Source organism: Hemitrygon akajei, chromosome 9 (genome assembly GCF_048418815.1).
Source record: "Hemitrygon akajei chromosome 9, sHemAka1.3, whole genome shotgun sequence".
NCBI lineage: Eukaryota > Metazoa > Chordata > Chondrichthyes > Myliobatiformes > Dasyatidae > Hemitrygon > Hemitrygon akajei.
Window position 1 is genome coordinate 97,004,164 of NC_133132.1, and position 14,725 is coordinate 97,018,888.

General features: G+C 39.3%; 1 protein-coding gene across 1 annotated transcript in view; it reads right to left on the reverse strand.

Annotated features, from left to right (window-relative positions):
* ppil4 (peptidylprolyl isomerase (cyclophilin)-like 4) overlaps positions 1–14,725 on the reverse strand; it is a 71,846-nt gene that overhangs the window by 6,089 nt on the left and 51,032 nt on the right. The window contains exons 9-12 of the mRNA XM_073056572.1: positions 13,240–13,306; positions 11,281–11,392; positions 8,782–8,878; positions 5,981–6,116 (exon numbers count right to left, since the gene is read on the reverse strand). Of these exons, the coding sequence (XP_072912673.1) occupies positions 5,981–6,116; positions 8,782–8,878; positions 11,281–11,392; positions 13,240–13,306 (412 nt within the window). The remainder of the gene's footprint in view (positions 1–5,980; positions 6,117–8,781; positions 8,879–11,280; positions 11,393–13,239; positions 13,307–14,725) is intronic.

The window sequence follows — 14,725 nt, forward strand, 5'->3', positions numbered from 1 at the left end:
GCCGCACTCTGCATTATTAATGTCCAACATGGTCTTGCAAGCACAAGTGACCAAGACATCACTTGCTGTTAGACTGCACACCACCTTCACACACCCACCCCAATGTCTCTCCAGCAACACAGTCCACACCAAATCCAGCTCCTTCAGTTTCTCCACCAAGCAATTTGCTAATAGAAACATAGAAAACCTGCAGCACAATACAGGCCATTCGGTACTCCAAGTGGAGCCCAACCAGGGTCCTATATAGCTGTAACATTACCTCTCGGCTCTTAAACTCGAATCCAACCACTGATGAAGGCCAATGCACCATTTGCCTTCTTAAACGCAGAGTCAACCTGCGCAGCAGCTTTGAGTGTCCTATAGATTAAGACCCCAAGATCCACCTGATCCTCCACACTACCAAGAGTCTTACCATTAATACTATATCTGCCATTATACTTGACATACCAAACTGAGCCACCTCACACTTATCTGGGGTGATGGGGTAGACCTGCAGTACTTTTAAGTTCTTAATGTCCAGCAGGGTTTTGCTATCATAAAAAATAGAAGCCACTGGTTCTTAGCGTGCCGCCATCTTACTAGAAAACCGTTAAGAAACATGAGCCTGTAACAGTAGGTGATTTTAACTTTCCATATATTGACTGAGACTCCAATATTGTATAAAGGCTGAATGGCATAAAGTTTGTCAAATGTGTTGAGGAAAGTTTCCACAGTTAATACATAGAGGTCCCAACTAGAGGGAGATATTGGATCTCCTATTAGGGAATGAGACAGGGAAGATTACAAAAGTTTGTGTAAGGGAACACTTTGCATCCAGTAATCATAATGACTTAAGTTTCAATGTAATTATGAAGTAGGATAAGCCTGGTCCTCAGGTTGAGATTCTAAATTGGATAAAGTCCTATTTTGATGGTATCAGAGAGGATATGAAAATCGTGGATTGGGGTAGGTTGTTTTCTGGCAAAGATGTGCTTAGTAAATGGGAGGCCTTCAAAAGTGAAATTTGAGAGTAGAGTTTCTATGTTTCTGTCATAATAAAAGGCAAGGATAACAGGTTTAAGGAACCTTCATTTTCAAGAAATATTGAGGCCCTGGTTAAGAAGCAAGTATAGGCAGGAAAGAACAAATGAGGTACTTGAGTATAAGAAATGCAAGAGAAAACTTAAATAAATAGGACGGCTAAAAAAAGGCATGAAGTTGCTCTAGCAGACAAGCTGAATGAGAATCCCAAGAACTTCTACAGCTATATTAAGAGCAAAAGGATTGCAAGGAACAAAGTTGGTCCTCTGGAAGATCAGAATAGTCATCAAAGCATAGAGATGAAAGAGATCTTAAATGGATATTTTTCCATCTGTATTTATTCTGCAAACAGATATAGTTTATAGAAAGAAGGCAAAACACCAGTGAGGTGATGGATTGTAAACAGATTACAGAGGAAGTGGTGTTTGCTGACTTCAGACAAATTAGGGTGGATAAATCTTCAGGGTGTGACGAAGTGTTCCCCCAGACCCTGTGGGAGCCTAGTGCAGGAATTGCAGGGGCCCTAGGAGAGATATTTTAAAATGTCTTTAGGAATGGGTAGGTGCCCAAGGATTGGAGGATAGCTGAAGTTGTTCCATTGTTTAAAAAAAGGCTCTAAAAGAAAGATGGGAGATTATAAGCTGGTGAGCCTGACATCGATAGTTATTGGAAAGTATTCTAAGGGAACAGATATATTAGTTATTTGGATAGACAGGGACTGATTAGGGATAGTCAACATGCCTTTGTAACAGGTTGTGTCTAATCTATCTTATGGAGCTTTTCAAAGAAGTTACTAGGAAAGTGAATGAAGGAAAGGCAGTGGATATTGTCTACATGGACTTTAAGCAAGGCTTCTGACAAGGTGCCTCATGGGAGGTTAGTCAAGAAGGTTCAGTCGCTTGGCATCAGAATGACATCATAAATTGGATCAGACATTGGGTTTGCAGGAGAAACCAGAGTGGTAGTACATAGCTGCCTCTCTGAAGACATGTGACAAGTGGTGTGCCACAAGGATTGCTGCTGGGTCCATTATTGTTCGTTATCCATATCAATGATTTGGATGATATGTACAAACCCCATTTCCAGAAAAGTTGGGATATTTTCCAAAATGCAATAAAAACAAAAATCTGTGAAATGTTAATTCACGTGAACCTTTATTTAACTGACAGAAGTACAAAGAAAAGATTTTCAGTAGTTTTGCTGACCAACTTAATTGTATTTTGTAAATATACACAAATTTAGAATTTGATGGCTGCAACACACTCAACAAAAGTTGGGACAGAGGCATGTTTACCATTGTGTTACATCACCTTTCCTTTTACTAACACTTTTTAATCGTTTTGGAACTGAGGATACTAATTGTAGTAGATTTGCAATTGGAAATTTTGTCCATTCTTGCTTGATATAAGACTTCAGCTGCTCAACAGTCCGTGGTCTCCGTTGTCTGATTCTCCTCTTCGTGATGCACCATACATTTTCAATAGGAGATAGATCTGGACTGGCAGCAGGCCAGTCAAGCACACGCACTCTGTGGCTACAAAGCCACGCTGTTGTAGCCCGTACAGAATGTGGTCTGGCATTGTCCTGCTGAAATAAGCATGAACGTCCCGGGAAGAGACGTCGCCTTGATGGCAACATAGGTCTCTCTAAAATCCTAATATACGCCTCAGAGTCAATGGTACCTTCACATACATGCAACTCACCCATGCCGTGGGCACTAATGCACCCCCATACCATCACAGATGCTGGCTTTTGCACCTTTCACTGATAACAATCAGGATGGTTGTTTTCATCTTTGGCACGGAGAACTCGAAGCCCGTTTTTTCCAAAAACTAGCTGAAATGTGGACTCATCTGACCACAGCACATGGTTCCACAGTCTTTCGGTCCATCTGAAATGAGCTCGGGCCCAGAGAACTCGCCGGTATTTCTGCATAGAGTTGATGTATGGCTTCCTCCTTGCGTAATACAGTTTCAAGTTGCATTTCTGGATGCAGCGACGGACTGTGTTAAGTGACAATGGTTTTCCGAAGTACTCCCGAGCCCAGGTGGCTATAATTGTCACAGTAGCATGATGGTTTCTTAGGCAGTGCCGCCTGAGGGCTCGAAGATCACGCGCATTCAACAGTGGTTTCCGACCTTGCCCTTTACGCACTGAGATGTCTCTGAATTCTCTGAATCTTTTCACAGTATTATGTACTGTAGATGTTGAAAGACCTAAATTCTCTGCAATCTTGTGTTGGGAAATGTTCCTTTTGAACTGACTAACAATTCTCTCATGAATTTTGGCACAAAGGGGTGAGCCACGACCCATCCTTGCTTGCAAAGACTGAGCCTTTGATGGACGCTACTTTTATACCCAGTCATGATACCTCACTTGCTACCAATTAGCCTGCTTAATGTGGAGTTTTCCAAACCGGTGTTACTTGAATATTCTGTGCACTTTTCAATCTTATTTTAACTCTGTCCCAACTTTTGTTGGGTGTGTTGCAGCCATCAAATTCCAAATGTGTGTATATTTACAAAATACAATTAAGTTGGTCAGTAAAACTATTGAAAATCTTTTCTTTGTACTTTTGTCAGTTAAATAAAGGTTCACGTGAATTAACATATCACAGATTTTTGTTTTTATTGCATTTTGGAAAATATCCCAACTTTTCTGGAAATGGGGTCTGTAGTAAACTAGATCAGCAAATCTGTGGATGACACCAAGATTGGGAAGTAGCAGACCGTGAAGAATATCAAAGCTTGCAGCGGGATCTGGACCAGCTGAAAAATGGGAGATGGATTTTAATGCAGACAAGTGTGAGCTGTTGCACTTCGGGAGAACCAACCAGGGTTGGCCTTAAAGGGTGATCAGTAGGACACTGAGGAGTGCAATAAAAGATGGATCTGGAGATACTGATAATTCATTGAAAGTGGCGTCACAAGAAGATCAGGTTGCAGAGAGAGCATTTGAAACATCGGCCTTCATAAATCAAAGTACTGAGTACAGGAGTTGGGATGTTGAAGTTTTATAAGACATTGGAGAGGCCTAATTTGGAGTACTGTGTGCAGTTCTGGTCATCTACCTACAGGAAAGATATCAATAAGATTGAAAGAGTGGAGAAAAAAATTATAAGGATGTCGCCAGCACTTGAGGACCTGAGTTGTGGGGAAAGGTTGAAAGGGTTAAGACTTTATTCCTAAGAGTGTAGGATAATGAGGAGAGAGCTGATACAGGTATACAAAATTATGAGGGGTATAGAATCACAGAAAACCTACAGCACAATACAGGCCCGTCAGCCACAAAGTTGTGCTGAACATGTCCCTATCTTAGAAATTACTAGGCTTACCCACAGCCCTCTATTTTTCTAAGCTCCACATACCCATCCAAAATCTCTTAAAAGACCCTATCGTATCTGCCTCCACCACTGTTGCTGGCAGCCCATTCCACGCACTCACCACTCTCAAGTAAAAAACTTAACTGACATCTCTTCTGTACCTACTTCCCAGCACCTTAAACCCGTGTCCTCTTGTGGCAACCACTTCAGCCCTGGGAAAAAGCCTCTGACTATCTGCACGATCAATGCCTCTCATCATCTTATACACCTCTATCAGGTCACCTCTCATCCTCCGTCGCTCCAAGGAGAAAAGGCCGAGTTCACTCAACCTATTCTCATAAGGCATGCTCCCCAATCCAGGTAACATCCTTGAAAACCTCCTCTGCACCCTTTCTATGGCTTCCACATCTTTCCTGTAGTAAGGCGACCAGAAATGAGCACAGTACTCCAACTGGGGTCTGACCAGGGTCCTATATAGCTGCAACATTACCTCACGACTCCTAAATTCAATTCCACGATTGATGAAGGCCAATACACCGCACGCCTTCTTAACCACAGAGTCAACCTGTGCAGCTGCTCTGAGTGTCCTATGGACTTAGACCCCATGATCCCTCTGATCCTCCACACTGCCAGCAATCTTAACCATTAATACTATATTCTGCCATCATAGCTGACCTACCAAAATGAACCACTTCACACTTATCTGGGTTGAACTCCATATGCCACTTCTCAGCCCAGTTTTGCATCCTATCAATGTCCCGCGGTAACCTCTGACAGCCCTCCACACTATCCACAACACCTCCAACCTTTGCGTCATCAGCAAACTTACTAACCCATCCCTTCACTTCCTCATCCAGGTAATTTATAAAAATCACAAAGAGTAAGGGTCCCAGAACAGATCCCTGAGGCATTCCACTGGTGACCGACCTCCATGCAGAATATGAACCATCTACAACCACTCTGTCTTCTGTAGGCAAGCCAGTTCTGGATCCACAAAGCAATATTCCCTTGGATCCCATGCCACCTAACTTGCTCATGGGGTACCTTATCAAAAGACTTGCTTAAATCCATATACATCTACTGCTCTTCCTTCATGAATGTGTTTAGTCACATCCCCAAAAAATCCAATCAAGCTCGTAAGGCACGACCTGCCCTTGACAAAGCCATGCTGACTATTTCTAATCATATTATACCTCTCCAAATGTTCATAAATCCTGCCTGTCAGGATCCTCTCCATCAACTTACCAACCACTGAAGTAAGACTCACTGGTCTATAATTTCCTGGGCTATCTCTACGCCCTTTCTTGAATAAAGGAACAACATCCACAACCCTCCAATCTTCCAGAACCTCTCCCGTCCCCATTGATGATTCAAAGATCATCGTCAGAGGCTCAGCAATCTCCTCCCTTGCCTCCCACAGGAGCTTGGGATACATCTCATCCAGTCCCAGCCACTTATCCATCTTGATGCTTTCCAAAAGCTCCAGCACATCCTCTTTCTTAATGTCTATTTTTGCCTCTTATCATCTTGTACCACACCAGCAGCAGGCTTAAGCACCAAGAAACTCAACAATATGAACAACATGAATAGTAAATGTCCAAATGAGAACTTAAATGTGTATATTTCAGCTTTTGCTACCTTGTGTTTTGCTGCCTTCCGTTTGTCACTTCCTCCTTCTGAATGGCGGTGATGCCGTTTATCCTTGTGATGTTTCTTGCTGTGTCGGTGACTTCCACTGGCCTCAGCCTCATCCGGCAACAGTTCATATCTACAGCTAGGATCTTATGTTAAGGAACAATTACTGATAAAATAAATGTCAGCTTACAATTATAAGGAAGAATTTTAAATACTTGATTGAATTCATGCAATTGTTACAAATTATATAGAAATCTAGCTCAAAGTCTCCTGATCTTTCTGAAGATTAAAGATTAGCTTTTTTTTGTCACAAGTACATTAAAACATACAGCGAAATGTGTTATTTGCATCATCAAACAACACAGTTCAAATATGTGCTGGGAGTAGACTGCCAGTGTCAATATGCTTCTGGCACTAACATAGCATGCCCACAACTCACTAATCCTAGCTGTATATTTTTGGAATGTGGGAGGAAACCAGAGACTAAATGAAGTCCACACAGTGACAGGGAGAAAGTACAAACTCCTTACAGATAGCAGCAGGAATTGAAACCTGATCGCTAGTGCTGTGAAGTGTTTCGCTAACCACTACACTACCATGCTGCCCTAATAAAGTAGGTTTGGTATCCCTCAAAAGTGGCAAACAAGCTTTGTTTTTGGTGGTTTTAATAAAGGACCACATAACATTTCTATGGTTGTGGGTATTCAGCTAAAACTGTATTTAACACAAATTTTATGATAAACAGGATCTTCAATAATTCCCAATTTCAAATGTTTAACTTATCAAAATATTTGCAGTATTAATCTTTCACATGACTGTTTATTTTGTAATTGGGCTAAAAAGACTGCCAAAACATCCCGGAGAACAGCTGTAAGGTAAGATCACTGGCTAATCACACACTATTCCTACTTCCTGTAACTAACAATCTCAAAAAATTTGTAGAAAAGTGAAGTCTGAGAAATTGCTTAAAAATGCATAATTTATTTGTAAACATAATTTACTGAGAACTGCACATTAATGAAAAACCATTTAATGTGAGGTTAAGGGATGTCCCATTTGTAATAAGTACAGTATTGCTAAGTGGATAATAACTTCTATTATTTCTTTTGATAATTTTTTTTTAATCTTTCTCTTTAACATTTAAATGTTGCATTTTGAAGTTTAGGACTCTTAAATAGGAATGCTCTAGTTTGGTCAGGTAAACAGGTAGACTGGCATACACTTAACTCTATGAACTCAATCCAAGCTAGTAAGTGGTGGACTGGGGACCAATGGTTAATTGAGACCAAACATCTAGGACAGGAATCTTTACCAAAAGCAAAGTACCACAGATGATGGAAGTCTGAAATTAAACACTCAGGGTCATAAGGAGCACTCATGTACAGAAAGACAGAATTAACATTTCAAATCAATTATTTTTCTGATGGCACAGTATTGATAGGAAATATTAACTCTGTCACTCTGTCCACAGGAGCTGTTTGACCACCTGAGTATTCGTTTTCTACCTTTATTCCAAGAATCAAAGTTTTGAACTTATTCCCAATCTTTTCAAGCAGGACCTATGGAGGAAGAATTTATTCAGACGAGTACTTTTACTTTAAGTAAAGATTTCTAAATTGAATGACAAAAACATTGCAAGCAACAAGTATTTTTAATAACAAATAATCTTTCACTTTTCCATTTCTTTTCAACATCTGTAATGAAATTAGTATGTTGTAATACAAAGTTAATTAACTCTGAAACATTCTGGGAGGATCTTCTGCATAAGGTTTTTAAGCATTTAACTGGGTGGACTTTCAGGCTGAGGCAAATCATGTCACCCAGATAAGTGTCAGCCCCAGCACACATGCACTCATCAGTGAAATCTCATGGGCAATGAGGACTTCAGAACATTGCCAGTTCTTTGTCTGAAAATCCACTCACTGAATCGCCAGAAAATGAAGGGTAACCTCACAGTACTTACAAAATCATGAGGAGACAGTTATAGTTCTTTCCAGAGGGCTGGGGTGTGCAAAACTACAGGGCATAGATACGTTAAGAGGATAGGAGATTTAAAAGAAACCTGAGAGGTAACTTCTTTACATTGAAGTATCTGGAATGAGTTGCCAGAGGAAGTGATCAAGGTGGTACAATTGCAACATTCAAGAGGCATTTGGATAAGTACGTGGAGAAGAGCTTGGAGGATAAAGGGCAAATGGGACTAGTAGGGAAGAAGCCGTGGTCAGCATGGATCAGTTGGGCCAAATGACCTATTTCTGTGCTGTAATATTACTCTAAGAAAGCAACAGTCTCACTGAATTCATCAGGAAGGAGTGGGTGGTGACATAAGAGCAGGTTAAAGGCAATTTCCTTCTTATTTGACTTAAAAAATTAAAATTATTAAGTATATAAAAGTGATTATTTAATTATTTTAATACTTGAAGTTTTTAAATAAGTTGAATACTTCCAAGTGTGAGAGCCTTTCTGACCTCCATGGACTAAGCTATTCCAGGAACACAGTCAGCTAGTTCTGATCAGAAAGGACGTGCACTCTGCAGAATATTCAGAATCTTGCTAAAAAACTGGAAGTGGCCTTCCAATAGAAGATTGTGCATAGGAATATGCTGGAAGAAGCAGCTTGGTCCAAGAGCAAATGACCAGCAAGTCTGGGAGACAAGGGCAGCAACTGTTAGCAAGAGAAGTAGTACATGATACAAAGTTAAAGCCCAACTTTTCTTCAAAGCTGATTCAGTTATTACATCCAGTGGTCCTTAACTATTGTTGATGAACTTATTTGGCATGATGTTAAAACAGTCCAAAGATACTCCTGCTTAGGTTGTACTTTATCCTTCAGTGCAATGCTCGAAGACTTGCCAACATTCTTCTCATACTCTTTAAAATCCTCCTTGGTATACTTTCCACCTGTGAAGACAAAGGATTAAAAAAAGTTGAAAGAACAATTCAGTTATATGTTCATGAAGATTGTTATTTATTTGTATCATAATTCCCACTGCAAGTTTTAAATCTCAAAAGTGACTGGAGAAGGCAACCAAGGCAAACAACAGAGAACATTTGAAAGAAGAACAAGGTAACAGGAGAGTAAATACATTTTTAACACATTTAAATTCCCATGTTTTCAATCAGCTCTGAATTAGCTCTGTGTACTAATTTTTTTTATATTAAGACTTTGTTGATGCTAATCTATGCAATGCTAAAAAGAAACATAAATGTAAAATTATAAAAAATTAGATATTATAGGCCTTCCTTTCTCTCTTTGCTTTACTGTTCCACGTTCTCCAAGTTTATCTGCGTTTACTCTGCGGCTCAGATCACAGGAGACATCATACCTATAAGCCTGTATAAGCAAAATGGCTATTTTTAATTCCCTGAACTCTGATGGGAAGATGAATTTCCCTCACAGAACAAAGGATTTTTTCCTTTAGCTATTTCAGAATCAGAATCAAGTTTAATATCACTGGCATATGTTGTGAAATTTGTTGTTTACGTGGCAGCAGTACATTGCAATACATAATAAAAGCTGTAAATTACAGTAAGTGTATCTATATTAACAAGAGTTAAATTAAGTAAGTAGTGCAAACGAGAAAAAAGTAGTGAGACAGTGTTCATGGTTCAATGTTATTAACTCAGAACTGGGTTATTCTTTATAATTATCGCATTCAATCAGATATTTTACAATAACTTGAATATTAAATCTTATACACCAGGGACAATGCTTTAAACATGGAAAGAAACCTTGAGATTTTTGAACATTTTAGAACAAGGTCTACCCGGACTGACATAGAGTTCAAAATTTTAAAAGTGCTTTGGAGTTCTGAGTGGCATTCTAGAAACACTAAAAAGAAGTTCTTTAAAAACCGGAATAGATTCTGGCATCTGTGATAATAGGGAAAAGGATTCTATGATCAGGATGTAATAGGATGGCAACCAGAAATTTGTGGTGAGTTAACTCACCCTCAATATCTGGAAATTGTTGGAATGTTCCCCCACCAATCTGCTTCATAAGACATTCCAGCACTCTAATACATTATTTGGCCCATTTAGCTTGTATCAGTACAATATCCCAAGCCATTTAGTACAATCTTACTCCCAGTACCCTCTCACTGCAAGCTTTAATTTGTACCTTGGTAACCAATTCACGTTTAAAAATTGTGCAATCTTTTGTGTCAAAGACATGCGTGAAGATTTCCAATTACCTTCTAAGAAATCTCCATCCCATGCATCTCAAAACTTTTTAATCCTTTTGCAAGATCAGCAGTCACTTTAATGAAATGCTCACCAGTAGTAACAATTTATTGCTACTTTCCCCATGCTAACTCTTCAAAATCTTAAGGATATCAATCTGGTCAATCTTTAATCTACTCTGCCTTTGTGTCTGTGTGTGTGGGGGGGGGGGGGGGGAATTCTAGCTTCTCATGTCTCTCTTCATGACCCTCAACTCTCACCTTACCCAGAGAGTCCAGGTTGCACTTTTTATTTATTCCAGTATTTGGTTATCCAAAACTGCTCTCCAATCAATGCCATCTACAGTTGGGTACATATTCAATATTGTGTCTCCCAGATACAAAACACAAAGCTTTTTTTAGCATTATCTACTTGTGCTGTGACCTCCAATGACCTATGGATCTCGTAGCATCTCCATTGCCAGGAGAAAGCAGGGAGGAGCAAGGAAGAAGGACATGTTTCAGCCTGGGTCTTGTATAGAAACTTAAGAGAAAAATCAGTATATGGGCAGTCCAGAACCAGATGGAAATGAATGCAGATGGTAGAATAAAAAGGGTGATCCATATGTACATAAACAGCATGGTATCAATAATGGACAGGTGATAGATAAAATGTATTAGTTAACTTAACATTTGGTTGTCAATACAATGTGCAGCAGTCATTAGTGAATTGAATGTTCTAAAGCCAAATAAACATAAAAAGAGAAATGTAACACTGCACTAAACAGGTTGAATCCAGATTTAGAGTACATCTGGAAAATCCACAGAGAAGGAATACAAAGCTCACTTCCAGCATTATAAGGTGGACTGCAGAAACTGGAAGACATTAATTATTACAAAGAGTGGGGCTTTACAAAAATATAAAGGGCATTAAGTGGTATTGCAAATGTGTATATGCAGCTACTTCAAAATAAACAATGACATTAAAACAAAGTGACAGAGATTTAATACAACAAACGGCAATCTTGTTTCTAAAACTGATGATAGAAAGTTATTTCCTGATGGGGTAGCATCTTAAATGTGCATTTGAAGCAAAATAATTTAAAATGTACTTTCAGGTGTTACTGAATGTGTTGAAATTACCTTTCCCCTTCCACTGAACCTTAGCTACAGATTGGCTGAAGTCCACGTGGATCCTTCTGTCATCTATCAACACATTGTCCATCTTAAAGTAAGCCTTTTCACAGTCTTCTTGCTGTAAGATAGCACAAGTGCAGGGGTTGAAACAGGGAATATCAAAAATAATCTAGAATTACATTATAATAGCAATAGTTCACTGTTGATAACACTGGGTTAAAGTCCTGGGAACAATAGCATGCTGACATTTCTTTTTTTTTTCTGCTACAAGACAATAGCAACCATCATCAAGAACCTCCACCATCCAGCCCATGCCCCCTTCTTGCTACCACTGGGCAGGAGGCTTAGGTCCTACACCACCATTTCAGGAACACTTATTACCCTGCAACCAGCAGGCTCCTGAACCAATGTGGATAACTTCAATCACCTCAACTCTGAGCTGATTCCACAATCCACAGACTCAATTTCAAGGACTCTACAAATCATGTTCAGTATTATTTATTTTTTCATTTGAATAATAGCTGTTTATCAGTCTTTGTTTATGTATAATTATTAATAAATTCTATTGTATTTCTTCATCTTCTTGTAAATGTTTAAGAAAATGAACCTCAAGGATATGGTGACATACATGTACTTTGATAATAAATTTACTTTGACTGTGAACTACCATTATGAGTTTGGTTTCCAAAAGACTCAATGCTCTAACTGAGAAAGTATGTTCCTCTCACAACAATGGCTGAAAGCAACAAAAGGCCAATGTATTAACAGCTTATTGCTGAGAATGAAAAATAATTGAGTAAACTTGATGCTTGAAAAGCAATAAGCCATGTGTACTAAAGAACTTGGAGGCATGTTGAGAACTTGAGCAATAATCCAACTTGAAATCTAATTTTAAGCGGCACTGTTTCTACAGGGTACAAAATCTGACAAGTTCAAGAGCTATGAAAATTTCTCTTTCAGCAAGTTCTTTCACGGACTGCAGTATCACTCATTTCTGCGTATGATTAAGTCCTGGAACCATCCAAAGTAAAGGGACTTGAGGAATTATCTTCTCCAGATTTCCCTCATGATTAAGACACATTATGGGAATTCCTAATGTGCGTTTCAGTTTAACTTAATAAAATTAAGTCTAGTCAATTTGCAATGGAAGGTACCGTTTATGAAACAAGATCCTACAGACAGGCTAATGAGATGAGGATAATAACTCTGCATTTAACTAGATGTAAAAGAAAGAGTTTCAATTAAAATAAATTTCAACTACTCTGCCATAGATTGTGTTTTCCGCATTAATAGTTACTACCTCATTGATAGCAAAGAATTTCTAACATAAATGTTAAGTTCTAATTTAAAGTAATAATTAAGATTACGTACTCAAATTAGGGAAAGAAAATTAACATAAATTCCTGACATAGAGATATGAATGCTATCAACAAAACTAAGACCTCACATTATCCTTAGGAGCCTTAAAGTAATAGGCACATCAGAGAGACGAGAGATTGTCATCGTTAATACAATAACTGTAAATGCAGATTATATGGAAATCCGAGTAGGAGCTCATATTTGTAGGTCTTACCATTCACTCAAAAATATAAATCTATCAGGCAGATTGGAGATTCTATCAACCTTGCTAATTTTTAGATTTCACTGGTTGCTTCCTGGGTGATATTTTAGATTATTGGGCTATTTATACATCATAAATTGACCAATTGATTGAATCCAAGTTTAGTACATATATTAAAGTCCATGAGAATGGTTTACCTCAAATTCCTGTTAATCTATTGAAGTAGAAACAATTGATTGCTGTCATCTCTGGCTGAGAATTGGACCAAAGGCAATTGTAAAATATACTCAGAATAAAGTATTAACATAAGCACTAAAACCTAGCAATACAGTACTATATTTAAAATAATTCACTTGAATATACTATGGAAGAAAGCTATAATTCATAATATCAGGATATATTACCTTTTCAAACTCAATGAAGGCATAGCAGAGAGATTCTCCAGTTTTCCAGTCTCGAATGATCTCACAGCTAAAGAATAAATATTATAAATCACTTCTGAGGCAAATAATATTTCAATTAAAGTTGACAGCTTTCTCCTCACATGTACTATTTTTACCTCAACTGCCAACCTTCAATCACTTTTTCCTGCTGCCATTCTTTTACAAGTATGGATGACGATAGATCAAAGATCCTCCTCACACACATCCCATTTCTTTTCTCCAGTTCAACCTGTTTTTCCTCAAAGTGGCTCGATTACTTAAAGAAATTACTGGGCCTGAACACTCCCTCTGGACACTAGACTTCCTGACTGGGAACCTCAGTCAGTCTGGATTGGAAGCAGCATCTCCAACATCATCACACTGAGCACGGGAGCCCCCCAGGGCTGCGTGCTTGGTCCACTGTTGTTCACTCTGCTGACCCATGAATGTGTTGCAACACACAGCTTGAACCACATCATGAAGTTCACTGATGACACAACCGTGGCGGGTCTCATCAGCAAGAACGACAAGTCAGCATACAGAGAGGAGGTGCAGCGGCTAATAGACTGGTGCAGAGCCAACAACCTGTCTTTGAATGTGAACAAAACAAAACAGATGGTTGTTGACTTCAGGAGGGCATGGAGCGACCACTCTCCACTGAACATCAACTGCTCCTCCATAGAGATCATTAAGAGCACCAAATTTCTTGGGGTTCACCTGGCGGAGAATCTCACCTGGTCCCTCAACACCAGCTCCATAGCAAAGAAAGCCCAGCAGCGTCTCTACTTTCTGCGAAGGCTGAGAAAAGTCCATCTCCCGACCCCTATCCTTATCACATTCTACAGGAGTTGTATTGAGAGCATCCTGAGCAGCTGCATCACTGCCTGGTTTGGAAATTGCACCATCTCGGATCGCAAGACCCTGCAGCAGATAGTGGGGTCAGCTGAGAAGATCATCAGGGTCTCCCTTCCCGCCATTACAGACATTTACAATACATGCTGCATCCCCAAAGCAAACAGCATTATGAAGGACCCCACACACCCCTCATACAAACTCTTCTCCCTCCTGCCATCTGGGAAAAGGCACCAAAGCATTTGGGCTCTCATGACCAGACTATGTAGCAGTGTCTTCCCCCAAATCATCAGACTCCTCAATACCCAGAGCCTGGCTGACACCAACTTACTGACCTCTACTGAGCCTATCGTCTTGTTTATTACTTATTGTAATGCCTGCACTATTTTGTGCATTTTATGCAGTCCTGGGTAGGTCTGTAGTCTAGTGTAGTGTTTTTTTTTCCTGTGTTGTTTTTACGTAGTTCAGTGTAGTTTTTGTATTGTTTCATGTAGCACCATGGTCCTGAAAAACATTGTCTCATTTTTACTGTGTACTGTACCAGCAGTTATGGTCGAAATGACAATAAAAATTGACTTGACTTGACTTGAAAGCCAAGAACTTTTGTTGAAATAAG